Source organism: Phaseolus vulgaris, chromosome 9, assembly GCF_000499845.2.
Source record: "Phaseolus vulgaris cultivar G19833 chromosome 9, P. vulgaris v2.0, whole genome shotgun sequence".
NCBI classification, from domain to species: domain Eukaryota; kingdom Viridiplantae; phylum Streptophyta; class Magnoliopsida; order Fabales; family Fabaceae; genus Phaseolus; species Phaseolus vulgaris.
This window is the reverse complement of record NC_023751.2, coordinates 13,448,643-13,476,279: the sequence shown is the minus strand read 5'-3', so window position 1 is coordinate 13,476,279 and position 27,637 is coordinate 13,448,643. Positions and strand designations below refer to the sequence as shown.

The 27,637-nt window shown below is 28.8% G+C and overlaps 1 protein-coding gene and 1 pseudogene across 1 annotated transcript; both read right to left on the bottom strand.

Moving 5' to 3' along the window:
• Window positions 1-1,531: 1,531 nt before the first annotated feature.
• LOC137822526 (cytokinin dehydrogenase 7-like) lies at window positions 1,532-5,356 on the bottom strand (annotated as a pseudogene).
• A 7,583-nt stretch (window positions 5,357-12,939) lies between these two features.
• LOC137822005 (cytochrome P450 CYP72A616-like) lies at window positions 12,940-15,564 on the bottom strand. Its single transcript, XM_068626878.1, has 5 exons — window positions 15,121-15,564; window positions 14,801-15,021; window positions 14,430-14,674; window positions 13,604-13,970; window positions 12,940-13,525 (listed from the first exon to the last, which is right to left on the bottom strand). Exons 1-5 carry the CDS (start codon window positions 15,395-15,397, stop codon window positions 13,097-13,099), a joined length of 1,539 nt encoding a protein of 512 aa, XP_068482979.1. The 5' UTR covers window positions 15,398-15,564; the 3' UTR covers window positions 12,940-13,096.
• Window positions 15,565-27,637: the final 12,073 nt, after the last annotated feature.

The following is a 27,637-nucleotide window of genomic DNA, read 5'->3' as shown; positions in this document are numbered from 1 at the left end:
GGAAGAAGATTAGTGCCAAAGTTATTACTGAAAAAAATATTAGTGATAACTTCACAATATCTTTTTGCTTTGCTATGGAAATAAACAAAAGTTAAGGTCAAACACTTATTTTTAATTTGAGTCATAATACTTTTATTTTTATCCATTTGATATATTTTTAAATTATTTACTAATAATTCATATAATTTTGATTTATAATTGTAATTGACTATACCTCATGTATAAATTTATTATTATAATATTATCATTTAAATATTAAATATTTAAAATATTCCCGTGTGTTGCACGGGTCAACATGAAGTAAAAAAGAGAGAAATAACGTAAAGTGTTGAAATATTTGTGAAAGTCCTATAAACACCAATATTTTTTTCCTTTATTTCTTGTCATTGTAAAATTTGAAGACATTATTTTTAATCCTAACAAAATCATTAATTTGGGTTTTAATCTTTGCACAATATTTTTTTTGTTTTCATCCCTCATAATGTGAATTATGTTTTTCAATATTAATTTTTCTCCAGAATATATATTTTACAATAGGTAAATAACATGTAATATATAATTTTTTTAAATCACTCGCTTAATCAGTGTAACATAAGATTAAAAAAGAATGTTGAATTTCAGACAGGCTAAATGTAAATTCTTTTTAGATCACAATAAAAAACAAGCCTATTTAGATATTTTGTAGGGACTGGAAATACATTTTTTTTTCCTTTCTTTGCGTCTCTTCTATCTCTTATATATTAATATCGATGTAAAAAGTTTGATTGAAAATTGTTGATATATATTTAATTATTAATAATTATTTTATATTAAATATTGTAACGATTTTCTATTTAAAAATAATATTTTTAAATATATTTTTATGTAGTATATTATATTACCTAAATATAGATTTAAACTTAAGAAAATTGATTTGGTTTATTGTAACACAACATTTTAAAGATAAAAAAATTTAAATTTCAAACATTTTAAAGCTTAAAATATTCCATCCAAACGCAAATGGGTAAAGTGTTTTTTAATGATATAAGGAAATAATAAATATTTATTGTTGATAGTGCATTTGAAGGTTTATTTATGAAATTGTGTAGTTTTATTATGCAAAGATGCTAGGTAAATGTGATTTAAAATGATACTATATATTAATTACTTTGTGGGAAGAGAAAACGTAATTATGGTATATATATCTAAAAAGCGTGTGATGGAGGGAACAAATTAAGGAGAGACAAAAGGTTGGAAGTGAAACATCAACATCAGTTAAAATTGTCCCAAATAAGAGGCATGCATATATATATGTGGACGGTCCATATTGATGATTGTTAAAGGTTCTCCAAGAGAAAATTCCTACTGGACCAAAGGAAAAAGGACTGGTTCACAATTGCACTTTGCTACTTTGCTAATTTCCTTCACATAATAGCTAACATGAAAATGACGCTAACCAATTAAGCTTTGCATTTACGTCTCATGCATCACCCACATTATACTTTTCATCTTTTTTTTGGTACTTTATATATATGTAATCTGATCGACCATCAAATCATTAATACCTGCGTCAAATACCAAACTCCAAAATAATCTGCCCTACATATTTTCCATAACAATACACTGCCACCAAATTAAAGTAAAGAAGAAAAATAATAAAGGGAAAGAAGGTTACAAATTACAGTGATGACAAGTATCAGTAAATGATATCTAGTTATGGGATAGAAGGAGGTTGAGAGGTTCTGGAGAAAATTCTCTGTCCTGGTGCAAGGATAGCCATGGGATCAAAACTGGCCTTTCGTTCCACAAATCTGCTCCATTGTTTCCCAAAGTGTTTCATCCAATCCTCCCGTGACTGGTAATTGGGAAAGTATAGCTTGAAATCAAGGCCTCTGCTTGTGCAGAATTGAATAATCTCATTATTTTGCGCCACCAAGAGTTCAGCTGGTGGACCCTTGGGAGGTGGTGGGCTGAATCGGAGCAACGCTACTATGTAGAAGATGTCACTGTCAGGCACCACCACTGAGTGACGATTATCCCACCTGTTTCATTTCAAAAACAATGACAAAAAGGCCATAATTTTTTTGTTATTGCTCTTCCTCTCTGTTGAAATCAATATTAGACAACATACATAAGATAGTATATTTAGACAACATCATAAATAAATTTGTATGCTCATAATGCATGAGGTCAATTGACTTCAACCTATGATTATGCATCCTACTAATCCCCACCCAGATTGTTCATGGGGACCCTCGATCGAAGAACCAAATTCCTCCCCCACCAAGAGCCCCATCAAACTTTAAATCTCCTATATAGAACCATACAATCCGGAATCACTGTCTATTAGTAACACTCACCATGATAGCTACACTGCTGGAATCAATTGATATTTCAATTTACACTTCCCATTTACCCTCTCAGATCAGCCACAAAATACATACACATCTTGATGCAACAGATGAATACATCGTTCAGAAAAAATTCAAATAAAAAAGGCAGGATTGTTTCAGGCGGCCCCACTGTATCTTTGCTCCATGCAGAGGTACATCCGTACAGGTGTATAGCTTGCTTATTCGGCAACCTAACAGGGCTGCAACAACAACAAACTAAGGGTGGATGATACGGGAAAAACGTATGCATCATCGAGACAAGAAGAAGGAGTGTCATAGGGTACGGACAAGCAGAGAGTAAGATGGTACAACCATGACAATGAAGAGCTTATGATTTCCTATTGACGACCAAAATATGGTACAGTTGATGGTTACCTCTAGGGTCCCATTATGGCTGACCTCAAGTAGTAACAAATATTTGATACTCACCCTCAAAATCTTAACCACCCTGTTTGAATCACGGTTCAGCAAACTCACACATCACACATATCGTGCAAAATTAAAGAAAGAAGGGCTCAAGTTATTGATTTCGTGGCCAAATGTCACACGGTGGGACCTGGTCCATGTCCTTCGCACGTGTTTTGCATAAGAACCTTTGAATATTTTCGTCCTCTCAATCACTCATCTCATCACCTCATCATGATCTTACGTTCAGTTCAATCCCAAGCCTTTTAGGATATACAAAAATAACGGAGTAAAGGTGTTTTATGTAACTAAATATGAAATTGTTTGTGAATATATATAGTGGTAGGTGATGAAGGGGTAGGAAGGGAAGCAGGAACGTACTTGGTTCGCAAGAGAGGGTAGACTAAAATGGGGCCATCGACCCCGTCCTTGAGAATCTTCTTGAACACCTCACGATCAAAATCAACAATGTTGGACTTGGATACAAAGAGGTTGAGCCAAGGGTGAGGTGCATCCCAGGTGCCGCTGGCTTTTGCGTCCTCCTCCACACGCTTTACACGTAGCAAAAACTCTGTGTAGGTCACATCCGTCTGGAACTTGAGACCCTGAATGAATCGCAGCCGTCCGAGCAATCGATCCACATCCTACAGCGGAGTTAAGTGGTGAATTAGTTTTAGTTAGAGCAACGCAACAACAACATAACGCATACCCAAGATGGAATATTGAGTTGGATTTAGTGTATTGTACTGTATTAAGGGATGATATAGTAATTGACATTTTGATATTCCAGAAAATGATGGGTTTTTGGCTATTTGTGGAAGTGTGGGGACCCAAACGTCAGCGAGATCTCAATGATCAGCGCTATGGAGCAGCTAGTGATGTTACATTACCATTTTAGCCACAATGGGACAATACCCACAGGTGAAGTACACTCGGTTCCTACGGTAATTTAAACTATGGTGGTAGTGCTTTTTATATTCTTCGTCAGAAAATCCAATGGAAGATACATCATTGCGGTATCGTCAGTTTTCAGCAACCATTTCACCTTCAGCTTGTGAGACAAATTTATAATCATAACATTCCTAAACAAAAAGGATTAGAACCACAAACCCCCGGACAAAACACATGCTTTCTGGATCTTAACCAACACTCCCCTCCGTTGCTAAATTTCATGTGCGAGTCAGTGATGGTTAACTCAGCTTACATTGACTTTTTACACAGGCCCCACCTATAACAGTACTCTATGGTTGTTGTGCATGCTTTTAACCACAGAACCACTAGCAACCACCTAGGTCAAAACTCTGGGGGCCCTCTCAACTATCAGAAATGGCTACGCTAAGCCTATTCCATCAACAAGGAACCCGCATACAGCAGATCAGAAAATAACGAAAAGAGGATATTAGTTAGTTACTTACCATATCAACACGGGAACGGTAAGGATGATCCGCGTTACCATAGTGAAGACCCAGCTCCAAGCAATACAAAACAGGGCCAGCAGTGGAAGGAATATGAACCGGGTCGAACACCTGTTCCGGTTCCAATGGCACGGTGGGCCATCCATTGGCCGGGTCATCACTGTTCACCAGAACGAACCCTTCCACGTAATCAAAACATTCCTCTACTTCCTCCACCAGCAACTCTGCATCGCCAGCATACTCCTCAAATTCAGAGTAAACCACTCTTATCCACCTCACCTAATTAATCAACTCACACCAAACAAATTTTTTTTAAAAAAAAGTAAACATAAAGTGTAACGGAGTGGTTAAAATGAATAATAAGTAAATTTTTTTCCACCATTTCTGGAGCCTGTTGGAGAACCACCCTGGCCCTTGTAATAATACCGAACTGTCCTAAGCCACCGAGCGCACCAAAGAAAAGTTCAGAGTTTTGTGTCAGGGAGCAGCACAGCGTTTCGCCTTTGCCTGTTACAACTTCCAATTCCGTTACGTTGGATGTCTGAGGACCGTAACGGAAGGTTTGGCCGCTGACGCCTGCGTAGGACAGCGTTCCACCAACTGTTAAACCGAGATAATCCGTCCACGACCTCGGGGCCAGTCCAACCTCCGAAACGCAGCGTTTAAGAACGTCTTCCCATAATGCCCCTCCCGAAACTTCCAAGTAGGCCGTGCCTTCTATCCAGAGAATCTCAAAAGGCTCCTCCAAGGCACGCATGTCGAGGACCAGTCCCTTCTCCGCCATGGCCTGCCCGTTCACCGAGTGCCCGTTCCCCGCGCCGCCACCGTCAGACTCGGAGACGCCGCCACGGCTTTCACCACTCTGGCCACATCAACGGCCGAGGAAGGCCTGATCATGGCCAAGGGTTTGACGGACTTTATGCCGCCGAAATCCTTACTAGCGATTCCGGCTGGACCCAATTCGTCGATACTGGCTTGAAGTTCAAGCGCCCTGGAGAGGCTGGCAACTTCGTCGTCTTGCCTCGATTCAGCATCTTTTTCGTGAACGAAGTGTTCCAAATAAGCTAGCATCTTGGGCACTGAGGAAGTTATTTGTTGTGAGGAAACAAAATTTGCATAAGCTGATGAGTGTAGTTCTTCTGCTGTTTCTTCTTCCAGGTGAAGTTCGGCATTAAATAGTGGCTGATTTGGATTTATTTGGAATTTTCTTAATAATAATTAAAAAGCACTAGTGGGTTTTTTTGGATTCATTAGAATTATGACGTCATTTACCCCTTTCAATATTCCGTTGACGCTATGATCCCTTCCACATCAATTGTCTGCCACTTGTGCAAGTTTTGAATTCCTGAGTTATTATTATATTATTCCCTGAGATGTTATAGTGTGAATCCAGTTTCATGCACTTCCACTCAGCTTCTTTTGTAAACTGTTGACGAACAATTACTATATCTCATCCCATGACAAATAAAATAATCAAAAAGAGTAAAGAGTGTAATATAAACATTATTCAATGCCAAAATGATGTTATTTTGACTCCACTATCCTTCATATATCGTCATTATCTACAATCATTGCAATGGAGAAAAGTTACTCACTCAAAATGGAAATTAGTCAGGTAAATTTATCCGATATGTTGTAAAATTATTCGTTAAACAAATCGTGTGTTAAGATTTACTTTTAATTTATTAAAAACTATATGAACATAGAGAACTATTGAAATCTCCGTCTTCCTCCTTCCTCCTTCCTTTGAGCAGGTTGCTAGGGTTTCATTGGGGTTCTTTTCGTCTTCGTGCTATCCTTCGATTCTCTATCTTGGGTGAATGTCAAATGGAGGAGGTACCTGCAAAAGACAATCTGACACTGAAGTCAGGAAAGGGTGTTAGGTACTCGGGTAGGTGTTCAGTAATAATGACGTATCTGTTCATTGGAATGTGTGTTATTTATATTATTTTAATGAGTTTGTCTCATGGTTCTGATTAGTGGAATGGATCATAATACATTACCTAATTCTTGGTAGTTTAGCTTCATTGACCTTGGTTTGAGTGTTAATGATTATATGTGTCAGTCGGTCAGGCCGTCCGCGTGTATCTCAACTAGTTCGGTCAGGAGACCGAGCCACGTCAGCATGTATGTCGGTCGACCATACTAGTACAATATCATTTAACATTTTTTTAATTTAGTAATGTAGCTTATTAAATAATATGATATAATGCAACATTAATAATAGTGTAAATTATATGCGAATTAATGCTTAAAAGTTTAGTTAATTCATTAATTTATTTAGAGATAATAGTATTGACCTATTTAATAAAGCATACCATAGAATAAGTTATAAAGACAAACTATAATGATATGTTTTGAAAGAATGTAAAAGGGAACTGCATCAATGCCATCTGTTTAATGGTGGAATGAGCAGAAAATTAGGTGAAGGCTCTCAAGTTGTGTGACATGGCAAGAAGTAAGGAAGAAATTAAATTTAATACTACTTTTATGTAAACTAATGTTAAGATTGCAAGTGTAAGAAGAAGAAAATAAATAAAAAGAATATTAAATCCACATATTTATTGTTTTTAGATAAGAAATTAGGTCACACTCCAATTACTCCTAGTATCAAGCTGTAATCAATTACCATATCAATTATTGAAATCCTGTTACGATGTTTGTAATCAATTATCAATCAAGGCCATGTTGTCTGCCCGAATGCATATTTTTTAATTATTTTACTCTTTATTAATTTCTTTTTTCTGTTACTGTAGTCTTTGAATAACGTATCAGGTTTAATCCACAGTAACACCCAAAACTAAAATTTCCCAAGAACTTTTACATCTACGCACAAAGCACATATGTCATTAACACAATGGCTTCAATGTGGTATTCAGCTTTTCATATTCGTTTTGCTGTCAAATTAATATGAATCTAGCGTAAACTTGTCTAACACTAGAGAGATGATAGTATAATTGTGGTAAGATGATTCCAAGTCGTCTTTCAACGAATCCAATAGTAAAATCAGTTGATCAGGGTTTAAAATCTATCGGCAAGCAATAAAAGTTAGCAATAACAATAAAGATGAAAAGGGGTTTGAGATAGTTGTGCAAAAAATATACAAGAGATTAAAATACTAAATAAAAAGCGGTTGATCCCTAGTTCTTCCACCATTGAATTCTTCACAGGTTCTCTAAAGATTAATCTTTTCTTTTTATTTTGCAGAAGATTTGTTAATTCTGTTTCTGGAATCTTGTAGCTTTTATTTTCTCTTTCTTCCCCTCAGAATTTGTTTTCTGTTTTGATTCAAAAGAAGCAACTTGGACTTTTGCATGTTTGACCCATTCACAAAGGTAGATGCTTCAGATAATTTACCCTAAAAACACAAAATTACCAAAATAATAGTTAAGACCCAAATAAACCCAATTATATGAATATTAATTAAAATAATATATTATTATTATTATAGTCCAATAATCTATGATTAAGGCTATTGTGTGAATAAATATATGCTCATCAATATGTTAAACAATTATATGTTAATTTTTTATTTTTCTCAAATAACATTTTGTAACGTGTCTATCACATAAATATATTTTGTATAGTGTCATGTCTTTTCATATATTATTAATTCTGATAGAAGATACACACTACTTCTAATATATACTCATCAATTAAAAAAATTATATTTTTTAAGAACTAAATATGTTTTGTCTTATAAAATTGATTTTTATTTTTAGTAAGATTTTAGACCTCCTAATCCACTTCATCCATCAACATCCTAATCCACACTTCATATTATATAAACAAAAATTGACAAAAATATATTTTAATAATTTTTTACTACAAATACGAAAAGATATTAAGAGGGTGTTATTAAAATATGGCATTGCTAGCTAATGATACAATATATGAACTTTTTGGAATTAAATAAAGTGTACTCTTCTATCTTATCTGGATTTTAATAAATAGCTGAGAAAAGATAGAGACAAAATCAATTCGGTTTCAATAAAAGGTTATGCGCCTGCGCATACAGCACTCTTGTGCTGTGGAATTGTTTTAATATTTGATCTCTTTGTCTTTCATATAAGCTAAGTTTCGCAAATCAAAACCCTTATTATGACCTGAACTCAACTCATTATGCCATTTCTTGAAAAAAATGGTTACCCACAATCGAAAAAAGTGTGGGCTACATGGATCCAACATAAAATAAAATTAAGATCACACCAATTCTAGTGCTGGTGATTACAAATGACATCAATATTAGTTTATATTGTGTGCTTGTGCTTTCACATATTCATTTGAAGCATTGATATGATTAAATGCAATTTCACATTTTCATGAGTTTTGTTGTCTTCTCGAATTAACGTGTGTTCTTATCTGCACTTAACATGGGAGCTAAGCAAGTTATATGATTTAGCACGTTCCAAAGATTGAGTTGTGATGTAATATGAGGCATGTTTGATATTCTTAAAGGATCTCAGTCACGTCAGTTCGATCTATTGATGCATGCTTTCCACTCAAACTTTTAACTCAACTCTCAACTTATCTTTTGTTTCCTATATGTCTTCTTAAATAAGTGCCTTTGTTTTGCAATTTGTCGTACTCGTGTATGATCAAAATAGATATTGCACACCTATTGCTTCATGCTATGATTTGTTAGTCTTTATAGAATCATAGGTACCTATTTTAATATTTCACATTTCCCTATACATCTTTCTTCTTTTCTACCTTTGTCACTTAGCCATGTCGATCCAAAAGAATCTTCATATCCACCACACAAGTCATGATTAATTGTAGAATACTCAATTACAAAACTATTTATCTTTGAGTTAAGTGAAGTAGCATTTAGTTACTAAAAATTTCAATTTGTTTAGCTTTGTTCCTTGGATATGTTTTAGTATAATTTATCTTTCAAAAGTTTGAAGATATATTCACTTGTAATTATTGATTATTTTTATTATACAAGTCAATGCCAAATAATCCCTTTTTGATTTTTTGAACGTACATTTAGAAATACTAGAAGTTATTAATGTAGGTATAAGGAAAAAAAATTGTAATAACAAGTACCAATTGTTCATGTCCATGAATTTTTAAAATAGTTTAATACAAAAAAATAATAAAGTGTTCACTAATAAAACACACCACGTGGACAATTCAAAACACGTTACATAACGATTTTTAAAGGTACGATTTTTCTCTTTCATGCTCACTTCGTTTTTTCTCTCTCCGAACTCATCATGCCTCTCATCTCTCTCAAACTCTAATATTCTCTTTGAAACCCTCACTCTTCTCTCCTCTCTACAGAGCTCTACGAACTATCCTTATTGTTTTTCACAATTTCGGCAACTGTGAAGATGACATATTCAAAAGTTGTTTTTCCAATAACAATATTAGACATCTATATAATTGGCGCTTGCTTTTGAAATGGTAATGACGATGATATTTCACTATATATATGGTGTTGTACTGAGTCATTCATTCATTTCATGTCAATTTTGTTCTTTTCATTCTCCATGAACTAGGTAACTTTTATATTGTTTTTTCATTTGTATTGTGATTTCTTCATCTCATTTTTATTAGTTCATCCTCCAGTTTTTAAGGTCATGTGTTTATCTCATTATGTTGACTTTCTGATATTTTTATTTTTATCACTTTGTATTAAGGTTTTTAAGTTCATTTTTCCATGTTATTAAAGTTTATTAATGTTATTTTGATATTCTTATTTGCATTTGTACTCCATTTCTATACGTTGTTTGTGGAGATTTATATAATTTTTATCATTCGTGTTCTACTTTTTTAACGTCATATGTTCATTTCATTTCTATTGAGTTTGTATTACAACTTTTTTATGTTATTCTTTGTAGATTTATATTGTTTGTATATGATATTGTGATTTTTCATATGATTTTTATGACTTGGTATTCCATTATTTTAATGTTGTTTGTTTATCTAATTTATGTTGAGTTTGTATTATGACTTTCTGATATTTTCATTTCTTCATCTCATTTTTATCAATTGGTATTCTAGTTTTTAAGTTTATTTTTTCTATGTTATTAAAGTTTGTTAACGTTATTTTTGTTCTTCTCTTTTGCATTTGTAACTCCATTTTTCTATGTTATTTTTGGAGATTTATATTGTTTCCATATGATATTGTGACCTCTTCATCTCATTTTTATCAATTTTTTAACACCATGTGTTCATCTCATTTTTGAACAAATTGTATTACAGTTTTTAAGTCCATTTTTATGTTATTTTTTGGAGATTTATATTGTTTGCCTTCACGTTGAGGACTAAGTCGTGCGTGAGACAATATATTTATGGGTGATCTAATAGCGAGTCATATAGTCCAACAAACTCTCTTTATGATAGACTCTAAAAGACTTTTATTCTGTCTTAAAAGAAGAAATGGACTTTAACCTTACAAAATCGGTTTGTAAAGTAAGGTTTCAGCAAAATGTAAACTTCATTTTCCAAAACTAATTTTATAAAATTAAGTTAAATTTAAAGTTTACTTTCATAATATAATATGAGAGTTTAAAAAAAAAAAGGAATATCAGTTAAATTTCATAATATAATATGATATGAGAGTTTACCGAGAAGAGGAATATCAGTTAGATTTATGAATTTATTATATCATCTTCTATGTTCAATAATCTAAATGAATTTATTGAAAATTTTATAAAAATAACTATAGTGACTAGTATATAAATTGAAAGTTGAGACTATTTCAATAATTTTTGGTTGTTTATATAGAGTTAACAAATCATAAATAAAGTAATTTTTTTAAAATATTAAAAACGTTTCAACGTTAAATTCAGTATACGAACTAAAAAGGTTATTTTTACCATTTTTTTATTTACGGAACTTGATTTAGTTCTTTAATATTCTTTTCCTCAATACCATCCACACACACACCACATTCTTTATACGAGTTTTTTAAGTCATTTTCAGGGACATTTCATGAAAAAAAGGCTTTATACATAATTGTATGATTGTGATAGGCAAAAGTAGCACCGTCCGTAATATGGGTCCTTCACCCAATTCTTTTTCATAAAATAAACATCCCAGCAAATTTCTTTTGGTAAAAAAATTGCAGTAGATATTTATGGGAAAAAAATATAAAAAAAAAGTAAAAGTAGGGGATTACAGAATAAAATTTCACTAAAAAAAATCATAAAAAAAATTAATTTTTAGTGACAAAAGTAATTAGTTGTTATAGTGACTAAATTAGAAATTATTTTAAAAACTAAATTTTTTTATTTCTATTTAATTAGCAATCAAGATTTTTACTACCAAATTTATAAACTAAATAATTTATAACTAAAATCTTGATTGTTAATTAGATATCAATTTAAAAACCATTTAACAATAATAGAAGCTAATTTATAAATATTTTTTTAATTTCTAAATATCTCTAATTAGTTATTATAATAATTAATTATTTTTTATCTTTAAAATAGATTTTTATTTCATGTTTTTATTATAGTGTCCCGAAAGTATTATATATTGAAAAAAAAACGTTATATGCCAAGAGGAAAAGGAAGCCCCACATGGAAAATATAACAAGTTGTTATATTTTCTAAAAATTGCACCTAACTTCAATATTTAAGTTAATTTCCATTCAACTATTTTTACTAGATAAATTGGAGGTGACTTTCATCAACTTGCAAATCAAAATTTATTTAGCAAAAAAAATCATTTATATATATATATATATTGTTTGTTTTATTGCTTAGAAAAAAATATATTTATAAATAACTTTCATAAAAAACTTAAACAAAACCTGTTTGTAAAATTTTATTTTATTTTATAAAATTTAAAGACTAATTTAAATTAAAAAGTATTTTTTTTAATTTGATAATAATACAAATTATTCATCAAAAGTTATTTGAGGGTATAATCTAAATTGAACCAGGCACTTCATGTTATCTATAGTAAATATTTCTTTTTAGAAGAGAGAGTAACAAAGTAGATTTCCAGTTTTAAGATTTCGTTTCTTACATAATTAGCATATTTTTATTTATTTAGATTTTAGTCAATACAGTTATTCTAATATAGGTAACTATTTTTATAAGAGAAATAGATAAAGAGAGGACCATAGGTATCTTTTACAAAAGTTAAGCATATTATTTATTCTCTTCACGTGAGATGGATTCTCAAATTGATAAGCAAACCCAAAAGTCTACTAAATGGGTTTCTATGTTACAAATATTACTTTTTTTTTTCTTGTTGTCATCCATTCATCATCAATTCTCTTGGGCATCCAAATTTTTTTCTCTATACATTTATATGATTGTTCATTTATGTAATATAACTCATCTTAACCTTCAATTTTAAACTCTAAATCCTAAAATCGACTTACAATCCAATGTAAAAATTATGAAATAAAAATTAATTTTAAAGACAAAAAATAATTAGTTATTATAGTAATTAAATTAGAGACATTTTAGAGACTAATTTTTTTTTATTTCTAAATTAGTTTATATTATTGTTAAATAATTTCTAAATTGGTATATAATTAGTTATCAAACTTTTTGCTACCAAATTTAGAATCTAAATAATTGGTAGTTAAAATCTTAATAGCTAATTAGATACCAATTTATAAACTATTTAACAATAATAAAAACTAATTTAGAAACCAATTTGTTTTTAGTTTATAAAAATGGTCTCTAATTTAGTTAGTATAACAACTAATTATTTTTTTTACTCTAAAATTAGTTTATAGGATTATAACCGAATTATAATGAGAAAATTATCCTTAATTATATAAGATGATGAAGTATTATTTTTGTTCAACTTAGAATCCTCAACATGTTTAACCTTTACATTTAAAGAGAATGAGAGAAAGAAACAAGAGGTTATTTGAAGAGAATGATGTAGCAGCTCCATATATTATTGGAGAAGTGGTGTTATTGGAGACTAAGTGGGACGAATAATAATGGGAGCTCCATGTTGTGGCTGAAGAGTAAGACCAAGAGAAGCAGTTGGAGCATGAGCATAAGAGGGTGAGAGTTGGAAAGAGAAATGTTGAAGAATGAAAGCCAGAGCAATCTTTGCTTCTAAGAAGGCAAAGTTTTGGCCAGGACAAATTCTTGGGCCCCAACCAAATGGATAGAAAGCAGCATGGTCCTTTGAAGCTTTTGAAATCCCTTCATTAAATCTACCTGGGTTGAACTCTTCAGGCTTCTCCCAGTACTTGCTGTCATAATGAAGAAGTAACAAGGGTAAACTCAATTCAACTCCTGCTGGAATGGACATGTTTCCTACCCTTGTTTCACACCAATTGTACTTGTTAATGACTACTATAGGAGGATATAATCTCAATACTTCATACAATATCATTGTCACCTGCATACAGTGAAACATTTCAGGATCATGTTTTTCTCACTTCATGCTAATGATTATTGATTGTGTAATTGAACTTACTATCTTGAGGTGATTAATGGCTTCATAGTCAAGTGCACTACTTGTTTTGCCAAAAATCTCCAACACCTCTGTTCTTGCCTTTTCTTGCCAATTTGGATGCATAGATAAAACAATCATAGTCCATGCAAGTAGGTTGGCCGTGGTCACTTGGCCAGCAAAGTAAAACAACTTGCATTCCTCAATAACATCATCTGTTGTTAAAGAATTAGTCTGTTCTCTGCACTGTAGTAGTATACTTAATAAATCATGCTCTTTTTCTTTATTCTCTTTCATTGCTTGCTCTTTCCTCTGTATAATATCTCTTAATATAGCTTTGATTTGGATATCTAGGTTGTACCTGCGCTTGTTCTTTGTAGTTGGTAAAAATCTAGCAGGTTCACATGCCATCATAAAAGGTGAAGTAAGTTCAAATCCTCCAAACATCTTTATGAAGTTCATATTTAGCTTAAAGTGTCATATGTTAGACTTTAGAGTTGCTATAAAGGTATTGTTTGAAAACTAAAAACATACATGAAAATAAACTATTCGTAAATCGTGATTAAAATAGCCACTGATTAATGTCAATTTCGAATATACAACTCCAATAATTACTGAAGCAATTATTAGTTATTTTAGTGTTTATAATTCAAGTAGCTATCAAAGTGGAAGAGTCAAAGCATTCAGTCACGGAACTGTGTTGAAGTAAATAAAAGTGATATTTTGTTTTGACCGAATTAGCTACAGAAAATTAAGCTTTGAAAGACTCATCATGAATATGTATCCTTGTGATTGTTGATGAGGTATTATTAAGTTTGCATAAATAAACATAATGGTATATGTATTGTACCTGAAACCTGGGATATAGACGGTGTTCAAGGCTTCGTTGACCAAGATTGCTTGCTCCTTTTGCAGTTCAAAAATTTTCTTTCCCTCTGCATAGCTACTTCCAAAGGCTGTTCGAGCTATCACATCACCAGTAAGAATTTCGAATTCTGAACAAACATTCAATTCATACCATCCATCAGCTTCCACATATTTTTCCCATCGCTGAATCATGTTGTAACAGCTGCTTGAAAAGCCTGGCACCATTGTCTATAACATAAACCATATTATTGCTTGCAAGATTCTTGCATCATCTTCACTAGGATATTGTGTAAGATTGAATTATTTGGTTGGATAATTGAATAAAACAATGAACTAAATTAGTGTTTGTGATACCTTCAACTTCTCAATGTGGAAAGCTGATGTTACCACCCTTCTGCGTTTGGTCCAAGTTTCGCCTTCTAATGAAGACAATCCCAACGATAGAAAATTGATGAGAGGGTTACGTGGTGGCTTCAAAAAGTGCCCATTCTTATTTGTCAAAATCAATCGTGTAAGCTCTGCATCTGCTATTATGAGTCTTGGTCTTCTTCCAAACCAGCACAGTGAAATATTTCCTACAAGTATATTTGATTGATCATTCAGTGCAAAAGCAATAAAACTAATTTATTTCAGTAGAAGAAACGTGTTAGAAATGGTTTTCTAAAGTAATTTACCATGTTGCTGAACCATGTTGTGCAGAAAAGGGATGACACGAGGGACGATTTGGTGGTGGAGGGAGATGGGTTTTGATAATGCCTTTTGGACAGAGTGTTTCATGTCTGAAGTGTCTCCAGTAAAAAACTTGTATGAAGATCCTCTGATCCCTTGCTTTCTCAACAGTTTCTCACTATTTCTGGGTCTCCACCATATGATATTCACAAATCTGATCATAACATAGAAAAGTAGCAAGGCAAAACACCATGCCATAGTTTTCAACATGCCATCTTCCATGGTTCTAAACTCAGGGCTATTTCTACCACAATGAAATGAGATAGAATAGTGGTGAAATTGAGGATTGATAAAACTATGGATCAAACTTAAAAGCCTAATAATAAAATTTTCTACAAAAGCATATTCTTTCTAGGGGAATGGGCCAAAAAGATGTACTCAAACCGTCCAAAATCAAAACTTATGTTTTAAATATAAAGGATTCGGCTTCTCTACCTACTCTTGTTTTTATTTTAATATCATTGATGATTTTGTAAGTAACAGTTGTAAAAAAAATTTAGAATTATTCATGTGTCCTCATATCAACTCATGCACTTACTCTTAATCACTATTTACCAAGTTATTCGTAACCTTTTTTTTTTTACTAATTTGTCATTGGACAAACTATTTATATTCATAATTTTGTTTAACAATTGCTTCCTCCATTCAATGTTTTTGAATGATACAAATATTTTTTTTTAGCTTTTGGATAGGAATGGAGGGTGGACCACATAGTATACTCTGGATTAAGATTTGGAGTTTTAGAATTTTTTTCTGAATTTTTTTTTTTCAATTGGATTTTGTTTTTTGAAATTTTATTTCTGGAATGTAGAAAAACTATTCCGATTTTTCTTTCTAGAATCTATTTTTCAATTTCACATTTTGAAAATTTGAAAAATTTTAAATTGATTGGATGCAGATTGACTATTTTTGTCTGGACTCTTAAATCTGGGGCCATTCATTGGAAGCCGTAATTTTGTCTTTTACTTTATGTTGGGCCACAAACAGAAGCAACCCATAGAAAATTTTAGGGAGTTTTTATAATTCTTACAATCCAACGGTTACTATGTGAAGATGAGATACAACCTTTTGTGCCACCCATACTAAATGTAAAAATACCATTTTATCCTTTTTTTTCGCTACCCCCATACATAATTCAGAAGTGTTCTTTAAATTTATAAAATCCAGATTTTTTTTAAATTTAAAATAAGTCTGTGAAATATGTAATCCGGAAGCTAATCACACATATGAAAAAAAGATTGATGGATTACCTAATCCAGAAACTAATCTTATAGAAAAGACTTTCAAATTATATAATCCATAAACTAATTAAAAAACTTTCGGATTACATAATCCCAATTTCATTAATTTTTTTTTTAAGGGAATAAACTATTATCTCAATTAATGTCTTTAACCAGCAAGAGTATTTGTCGGATTCCATCAAAAATGCTACTTGTGCGTGCATAAAAAAATTACGTATTTTTTTTAACGAAAAGTCAAGTACTAATCTGAAAGATGCACTTTAAGTTATAAAAAAATATTTATTATTATATTAAAAAGTAAAAGTAAAGATACTTTACTAAAAAAGTTTCAATGTTTATTACAAAAGTAAGTTGTTACAGATTTCTTTATAGTTTATACAAGTTTAAGTTCTTGATTTCTTGTTTCTTACATTATAAAGATAGCTTTATTTATTAAATTTGAGTACTCGCATTCTTTTTAAATATAATGACATGCTTTTGTTTTTGTTAGAGATGCAAGAGAGACTTATCGATTGGAAGTTATTGATTATAAGTGATTGTTGTTCAAACCTATACACAGAGGTTGTATATCAATGGTAGCATATAGTAAATAGGCGTTGCGTATAGAAAATTATGGTTGTATATAGTGAAAATGGATTGCCTATAGTAAATATTAGTGCATAAAGTAAAGAGGGCTTACACATAGTAAATAGAGGTTAGATATAATAAACAATGGTTACAATAGAGGTTGCATATAGTCTACAATATTTACAACATAAAGGTTATAATAAAATGGATAATCTATTTTAAATAAATAAAAAAATCTCTTATTATCAAAATAAAGATCATAATGTCCATATAAAAATAAAATATTTTTATTTGTAACATTTTTGTATTTATTTTAATTCAATATCATTATTTAACACAACATGTTTATTTCTTTTACTTAAGCCTTTTTTTTTAACAACATATTTTGTACATATAATTTAGGCACCTTAAATTTTGTATTCCTATAACACACATAAAATAAAATAAAATAAGTAAATCAATCATTCTAAATTTCAAATTCATGAATATCTCAAATATTTATCAGTACAATTCAACACTTTATCATATACATTACATTAAAACCTAAATAAATATAACATCCTTTTAAGTATTTTCATTATACAACCAAAAAAACAAATACAAACTATCTTATAAAAAAATTTAACACTAAATAAGTTGTGTCACTCATGCACGACTTTAGTTAAACCTTGATCAAAATGTTAATTAAAGTTGTGTCGACTCTACACAACCTTTCCTGTGAAAATTTTGAACCAAAGTCATCCTACCATGACACGACCTTAATATTTCACCTTATCAAAGTTGAATTCGTCTTACACCAACACGACTTTTTCCAAATGTACCGAAACTTGTAATAATTTTACTTTCTACCCTAATATTATAAGATTGAACATTTATTTGCAAAACTTATGGATATATATAAACAACCATTTTAACCCACAATCACATTCAAAAATCAAATTATAGATTTAACATTTGTAAAACTAATGTGTGTACACACAACTTTTTTTTTTCTTTTGGAATATTAATATTACATATGTCTCTACTTACTAATACCTAACTTGTTAAAATCATTTTGAAATATGTCCTCAATTGCCTTATTTTGAGGATAATATAATGCACCAACTATATTATAATATCATTCAAAATCAATTTTTTTATCATCACCTGATAGTCTTTATTTATGTAATTAGATGATTAGTGAAGTTAGGATATCTTATTTCTTTAATAATTTTTATGCTTAATACCTAACCCATAATCATACATTCCTATATATCTCCATCGCAAAGGATAATATAATAACATATATTATTTACTATCATCACATTATTCCATACATATCTTCATACATGTGATATATATACATATATATAAATATCTCAAACTTAAATACATATAAACTAAATATATATATATATATATATATATATATATATATATATATATAAAGCTCATCAAGGAAATGTCATTTAAGAAACTAATTTTCAATTAAGCAAAATCATACATAGAAAATGTTCATTTATGTCTTATTCTCTCTTTAGTAAAAATTTTGTTTTATCTCCATAAAGTAAAAATATATTAAAAACCAAATTATGAACAACTCAAAATCTTTCCAAAACTTACCCAAGTTTCTCTTACCAATTAGGCTATTTTTAACAAGTTTAAATCAACCATTAACACCACATCATACTTTAAAACTATAATAACATTAACAACATACATATCCTATCCAATTATAACAACTTAAATACATTATTCACTTAACAAGAATTTCAATAAAAAAAAACATAAAAAAAGCCTAATAAGGTTAAGAAAATCCCGATTTGCTCTCAAAAATCCTAATTCACAAATATAACATATTATTATAATTTTATACTAATAAAAATTAATTTATCTGGTTCGAATTTCACATGCATGAAGAAAACTATGTAAATTATAGAAGAAGAATAAAATTATAAATATAAAAAAAACTTTCTTAAAAATTTAAACGGTCATAATATTTATTATCTTTAAAATTACAACTTATAATAAATAAAGCTGAGAGATGAATTTATAATATAAGTGAGAAGGTAGAGAGTTAAAAAAGTTTAGAAAAATTGCGAAATTTTATAAGTGAAACAAAATAATCAAATTTCTAATTAATATACATGTATATTTATTTATCATATTTTGAAATTTTAATTTATGTTATTTTTAGACAACATGATTTTTTTAAGAAAATAGATGGAGAAATTGGACCATACATATATTTTAGATCATCATCATTATAAATTATTAAAAAATCATTACATAAATTAATATTAGAAAAATAATAATTAATTATTATATTAATTAAATTAATATTATTTTATAAATTAAAAATTATCAGTATTTAAATGAATTTTTAAATTTATATATTAGTTTCTAAATTAGTATTAATTAGTTAATTAATATCTAATTAGCAAATAAGGTTTTTAAGCTATCAATTTTAGAATATAAAATAGTTGACAGTTTAAACCTTGGTCGCTAATTATATATTAATTAAAATTAATTTATAATTTTATAATAATATATACTACTTTAGATACTAATAATTTTTTAATATTTAAAATAATATCTAATTTAGTAATATAGTGATTAATTATTTTTATTTTCAAATTAATTTTTATTTAATAATTTTTTTGTAGTGATACTATCAATATTGTAATTTATCTAACATATTTTTTTATTATTCTCTACTAGTATAAAGTTTGTTATTAATTTAATTAACTATATTTTTTTTAATGTTCTCTACTAATATAAAGTTTGTTAACTAGATATTTTTTTTATTGTTCTCTAGTAATATAAAGTTTGTTATTAATTTAATTAACTAGACACCTATTATAAGGTATCAAGTGTGAACTCTCTCAGAATAGTTGAATTTTGTGTTATAAACAAACAACAAAAATTAACAATACACTTTTAATTTGATTCCATAAATAAAGACATAATTAAGAATGTACTATATATAATGTTTACAGTGTGTTAATAACTGATTTTGCATGGATATAGTGCAATTCCTTTCATATATTATGGTTTGGACAAAATAATTTTGTATAAGAATGAAGAAATCATGTTAGAATGATTACATAAAAAAAATCATACATACATAACTCATATTTATTACGATTTCAGTATAAAATAATATAATTAAAATCGTGAAAAATAAGCAATTTCAGTTATAATATTTTATATTCAAGTCGTATAGACTAAGTACAACTTTACTTAATATATTAATTTCTAATTTAATTAAATTATGAGAGTGACCTACAATTTTTGTATACGAATTTAGCAAATCTTTTATCTATGAGTAATAGAATTTGTGTCAAAGATTCACGATTTTTCCATTATCTTAATATTTTCTTTTATCCAAAATTGTGATTTAAGAAAAGAATGCACCACATCCATAATAAAAATATAATAAAAATATCTTTGAGTTAAATTAAATAAATTTATTAAATATATTAAATTTTTGAAAATATAATATTTATTATATACATTGTATTTTATATAATTATATATATTTTGTTGATATTATATTTTATTTATTATTTTCCATTATTTATAATTATATGTTTTTATTAATAGTATAATTAAATATTTTAAAAAATTTAAAATAAATTAGGTAAATTTAATTTTGTATTATAATTGTAATAAATTACAGCACAATAATATATGGATAAATTGCAAGAATTTTACATGAAATTAGCACAAATCTCATCATTTATCTGAAGAATAAAGCTCTCATCACTCTCTTTCTCTCATCCAAAATCACTATGCTCTGTTTGTATCGGAGCGAACAATGTTCACTCAATAGAAGTGTACAAATTATTTTGTTTGTTTACTCAATTGCAAGGATTGGAGGGCGCTGATATGCGGGAGGGAGATAAAAGTCATCTGCTCTGCCAAGCGAAGAAAGGCAAGAAACATTAAAAAAAAAATACATCTACCATTACAAAAGTCTAATATTACCCTTGATTTTTAAAATTTAAATAGAATATATATAAAAAATAATAAATTATAAAATAATAGTAACTAAAATAATAATAATATAAATTAATATTAATAATAATTAAAATAAGTTTATTAATAATAATATTAACATATTAAAATTAATTTTTATTTTTGATTTGATTTGATTTTATGAAAATATTTTTATATGTATTTAGAAAATTTTAATTAACTAAATTTACAGAAAACATCTCATATTTTATTATTTATTTTTTTTAAAAAAAGTAAATTTGTAAACTTACATTTTACATATTTAAAAAAAAAATCTTACAATCATCATATCACTCACAAACTTCAATAAACTTTCCTCATAAATTCACTCTAATATATCATAATCCAACAACTTTATTTCTTTACACTTTCCTCTCAATCACTACAAACTTTCTCAAATTCTCTATTAAGTCGAACAAAATCTAAACAAAAAGAAAAAAACATCCACTCTATAACTCCTTCCTCAATTTGAGATACCAAAAACAACATATAGTATAAATGTACTGGAAAGCAGGGACATAGATGTATTTGAAGCCTCCGTTGACCAATGTTACTTGGTCCTTGTTGCTGCTCCAAAAAATTTTGTCCTCTTGCCAAACTGTTACCAAGGCTTTTAGAGCCATTACATCACCATCAAGAATGTCGAATTTTGAACAAACATCTAATTCATACCATCCATGACCTTGTACTAATTTTTCCCATTCATTGCTCATGCATGCTGTAATTCAAAGGCCTATATTATTACCCTCACACTTATCAATAGTATTTTCAACACAAACTCTCTTATTTATTATAATTTATTAAAAATTTAAAATTAAGAAACATTTTATAAATAATAAGCGACACACAAAAACCTGATTTTCAATCAATTTTAGAAAATTATTAGTGTGATGGAAAATATTATTAATCCTTTTTTATATTATATCATCTTAATCCGAAACTCGATTTTAATGTAGAAAATAAGTTTATCTTAAAAATCAAATAAAATTTTAAGTTTTATTTTATGTTAAGTATATAAATTACAAATTTAACTATTTAGATATTTATTTTTTAACACTATTATCTTCTTAAATTTATTTTTTTACCTTTTTCAATTAAAATTCCAGTAAGACAGTGGTGAGGTGAGGATAAATTTTGACTGATGAAATAAAGTATTTTTTTTCTCTTCACTTATATTCTCCAGGTTTTTTTCCAGTTATATGTAAGGATTTTTGTATTATGCGTAAGATTAAATTTGGATACTAGATTTGCAGTAATATGTTTTGTTTGTGAATCAATATATTGGTTATAATTTCTCCAAATATTTTAAACATTCTAGAACAAATTATTTAATAATAAAAAGAATTAAAGTAAGAGAGCGGTGCTACATCGTGACCCACAAATGAACTTTAGGTTGTTCAAACCTATAGGCTTGAACCATGCAGTTACCAGGTGTTGGGGGGGGTATTTGGGTAGGTATCGTGAGTGAAATTTGGAACCATAGGAATAGGGTTGTGTTTGAGAATGGGCGGGTGGATCTAGTGGAGGTTTTTTACCGTGGCACAAAGGAAGACTTGGGTCTTGGGTCACAGTAAAAGAAAAATTGGCTGTCTTCTCTTACTCCGACTGGTGTCTGGAACCTCTCTATTGTATGAGGTATTTGAAAGACTGATTCCTTGTTTTATTTAACTAATGTTTTGTTTCCCGTCCTGGTAGTTTATGGTTTTTTTATGCAGGCTTCATCGGTAAATCTTGTCTGCCATGGTTGGATTGAGGTTAGGAAGGTATTGTATGTTTGTGCAGGTTGCCTTGGTCTTGTCTTTTTGACAGGGTAGGATTGTTGTTCTGAACTGCGATAAAGGAAGTGACTATATGTATGGTTATCAGTTTGGTATTGGATTCTTTATGATGTTTGAGTTGAGACAGATGGATATGTGACCCTTTTTGGTTACTGATGTGGCCAGATTGGGGAGCTGTTAAGTGTTTTTTGCAGGTTTTCCTGGCGTACGCATCCTCCTCGTAGGATCGGGTTGTTGATGTTAGTATTTGGTTCTTTGGTATTTCTCAGCCTGCTACAAAGATATGGATTAGTTGTTTAGATGTATGTCTTGTATTGTTTTGTTGTGCTTTCACTTGGGTATGGTACTCCAACCTGTTGCCAAAGATTTTGTTTTAGTTGTTAGATGTATTTAGTTGTTTGATGTTTGTCCTTGATTAAGGGTGTGTGACATATTTGGTGGGGTGAGGTAATTGTGTTTGTTGGGTTTATGTACCTTGTCTGGAATTTATCTTTGATCTGGAGTGTAATATTTGTTGGATTCCAAGTTGGCAGGGTACTAGGAAACTTGGTTTTAGGGTTTTGTATAAGGGTTGGGACACCCCTGAAGTGTCTCATTTTATTTATTTATTCTTTGCTGATAAAAAAAAAAGAGGAATTGGTTATTTTGTTGTATTTTTCAATTGATTTTAGATTTGATATGAAGTTTGATTTTTAGTTAAATTGGATAAATTAGTGCATTAAAATTAGTCAAATTCTAGAAAATTGGAATACACTAGTACAAAATTAAGAAACAATGACGACTTATTATGACAGGTATAGTCCATTTGTCATAAAAAAAGTGGTGCGATGACAATTTTGTAATAAACATGAAATTTATTATGTCAATTAAAATTAAAACCAACATAGTAAGTATCTATTATATCTGTTGAGTGTAGAACCGTCATAATAAATTATTTATTATATGAGTTTTAATTTTAATTGACATAATAAGTTATTCTTTGTAACATTAAAATGGTTTGTGCTATCCTTCTGTATTGATCCTAAACTCTTCTATACTCTCTCTTCTCCAACATCAAAATCTCACCCTAATTTTGAACCCTAGTTTGGAGTTCTCATCATTCTCCTCCCATAGAAGTTCATGTTACGCATTTGTGCTTGTGACTATGGTATGTGTTGCTTCTATAGCTTCTTCTCAATGGTTCATCATTCATCGTTCATGTTCGTGTTTGTGTTCGTTGCTCATGGTTCATCATGGTTCATGACGAGGTTAGTCTCACCATGGATGCTTTAATCTAGGTACTACTATTTGTTCTACTTGTATTATTCAATGCAATCCTTATATTATAACGATTATTTGAAATTGGGGATGACCTTCAAATCCAATAAATTGGGGATAATCGATTTTTCCCTATGTTTTGTATGATACAACTTTCGTATATCTTAAATCATTGTTGCGTTCTTGGATTTTTAGTAGTAGTATTCAATGATGATTGTGTTGTTTCGAAGTGATGATTATTATTATTCTTGTGGTGCATTATACAGTTTGAGAGTGAAGGGTATGGCAAGTGAAGGCATACCCTAGATTAAAACCTAATTTGCTTGTTATCATAAATTATAGGTGCAGCGACAGAGAGTGAAGGCAATTCATTCCGAGACATGAAGCAATAATGGTTGTTTGTCTCTCTCTGTCTTATTGTTCTGCATCTACACCATTGTTCTTCCTTTGTCTCTGACGATTTTCATTTGAATTGGACACACAGGGATCGATACGAAGATTGGAGGTAAGAGCAAAAAGACCAAAAGAACAACACCAAAGTCCAATGATATCTATCTCAAGCTCTTGGTTAAGGTCAGTTTCAATTATCTTCTCTCGTTCTTTTTCTTTGTGGTTGGTGATGATAAATGTGACCCTAGCTCATTATGAGACCTCACCAGGGAAAATTTTTTTCCACGTTTTTTCTTAGACACTTTGTATCATAAGCCGTATAATTTTTATTTATCGTTTCATTCTACCTTCAGTCTAGGAATATGTTATCAATGAATAGAGTAAAATTGATCAATGATTAGGTTTGTCTAGAAATTATATGCAATTGTTTGGAACATTGATATGCAGATGGGGAAATTTGATCAATGAATGAATTTGTCTGTAAATTATATGCAATTGCCTGAGATAATATTGATATGCAAGTGATTATTAATGAAGGAAAATTAATCAATGAATGAGTTTGTCTGAAATTTATATGCAAATGATTGTTACTAATGAATGTTGGAAAATTGATAAAGCAATCGTTTTTCTAAAAAAACAAACTTACTATGTTTATTGCAATAGATGACATAAAAAATCTTATTTACTATGACGGGTGTAAGAATATTTGTCATAGAAAACTACTTAATATGACGGTTGTAGAAATACTAGTCATAGAAAGTTTTGTCTTAATATATTATGACATGTATTTTGTATATTTTATGACAATTTTTAGTCATAGTAAGTCAACTTGCTATGTCAGTTTTTCAACCAACATAGAAATTGCAAAGATTTTATAACTCCTAATTTTATATCGCCATCATAATCGTCATAAAAGATCCTGTATAAAAAGCCTTTTTTGCACTAATTATAGCTATATTGTGTAGGATTAATACTTAACTAAATGCACATTTGATAGTTGTATTCTTTTTAATAATGTTATTACATCCAGAAGTTATCAAATTAATGTTTTGTCTAATCTATGATGCAAACTGATCCATCCATTTGTTTTGATTTTGGAATTTTTTTTTTCAATATGTAAATTGAATTGACGTGGATAATTACTTTGAATGAGACTTAATAAGATTAATTATGGTGTAAATTGAATAAGAGATGAAATACCTATACTACTATGATAAATATTAACTTATTTTATATAGCTTATGATGAAAATTTTCTTTTTTAATTTTGAAATTTTGTTAATCAATTACATGTTTGAAGTGGTCGCATTTGAAGTGTAAACAAGTTATAATAATGGATTGTGATATTCATTTTGAGTTAGATTAGTGTTACCTGAGTTTTGAAGCATTGATAATGAAAAGGTTTAAAGAGAATATTTATGATAAAGTGGTGATAGATGATAATTGTGAATCACTTACTACAATTGATTATATGATGTGAATGTTAATATGAACCCGTGTTGATGTGATGTTTTGTATATGTCAATAGTTAATTACTAAAGACGTTCTACTAATACTTTGAAACCTATGACCCTGTTTATCTTCTGCAAACAAAGAAAGTTTTCACTGTGCACAAGGAAAATACAAAGAAACAATAAAATAAACTATACAAAAAAAATGAAAATCGTTATTCATTAAAACTTTTTTCTCGTTTTAAAAAATTTGGGAAGAAAGTTATATATATATATATATATATATTATTTATAATTTATTTTGTTATTTTTTTAATTTTAAACTCAAATTACTATTATTTTTATTTAAAATAGAATTACAATCCAAATATAAAAATATAATCAAATTATAAAAAAATAATTATTATAAAATAACATAATTAATCATATTATATAGATATAATAAATTATAAATATAAATAGTAATAATAAATATATTTTTTAATAATAAAAAAATATATAATAATATATTAATTATAAAAATAAAGATAAAAATGATAATATTATTTAATATAAAAATAAGTTTTTATCCAATATTTATAATTATAAATATTTAAATATTTTTTATCATATTTTATATCATTTTAAATTTATTTCAAAGTTAGCCCTAATACATTACCGAAAATAATATTTCAACCACTGGAAATAATATTTTAATTAAAATATTATAATTTATAAATAATATTTTTAAAATTTTATAATTTACAAATAAATATTTTTAAATATAAGGATACATTTTTAAACTTATATTTTTATCAATTAAAAAACTACAATTTCAATCACACTTATTACATTAATAACAAACTTTCATAAATTTTTTTACTCTTTCTACTCTATTTACCTAATTTAAACAATTTTATTTTTTTCATATTCACTGCAAGTAAATCATTAAACAGAAATCAATTTTAAAGATAAAAAATAATTAGTTGATTAAATTAGAGACCATTTTAAATATTAACAAAAATTTGTTTTTAACTACCAATTTAAAAATTATTTAATATTAACAAAAACTAATTTAAAAACAAAAAAAATTGTTAATGTCTAAAATATCTCTAATTTAGTTAATATAACAATTAATTATTTTTATCTATAAAATTAATTTTTATTTAATATTTTTTTTAATAATATATCTAGTAAATAATCTCAAACTCATTTCTTGTACTTGTTGCAAACCTCAACTTCATGAGTCGATTTTATGGAGTTGAGTTAGGCTTAAAATCCACTTCGTAATGATACTCTTTGATCGAAACAAAACATTTATTCAAACTTTAATGATATACTAAATCTGGTATATAAAAAAATTATTTAATAAAGAGTCAATGGAAACTTTTTACATGAAGTTACCGAAATTCAATTAAAAGTGAAGAAGTAGTCTTATCATTAGATATTGACAAAAGAATCTACCATAATTAGGTAGCTTGTTGGGGCTTCTAAAGAGTTTTAGAGATATTAACAAAATTAATATATCAGTCATCTAACAATAATGATTTTTTATTCAATTGAAATGTTTGATATGACTTATAATAAACAACTCTTAATATTATTTATATATTTAATTACATTATATGTTTAATAAAAATATACCATTTTGCTACAACATAAAATTGTCAGCAATTTCATAATTTAATCCATAATTAATATTTTATAAAAAAATAAATTATTTTATAATCTACTATACTAGTTAAATATTAATTAATTTACTTAATAGTACTACATTAATAGACAATAAATTAATCTTTTC

Coding starts and splice junctions, on each gene's coding strand:
- LOC137822005 (XM_068626878.1), bottom strand. CDS start 15,397: ATGGAAGATGGCATGTTGAAAACTATGGCATGGTGTTTTGCCTTGCTA. Junction 13,971..14,429: donor GTCTATATCCCAGGTTTCAG/GTACAATACATA, acceptor TGAACCTGCTAG/ATTTTTACCAACTACAAAGA. Junction 13,526..13,603: donor CCATTAATCACCTCAAGATA/GTAAGTTCAATT, acceptor CACTGTATGCAG/GTGACAATGATATTGTATGA.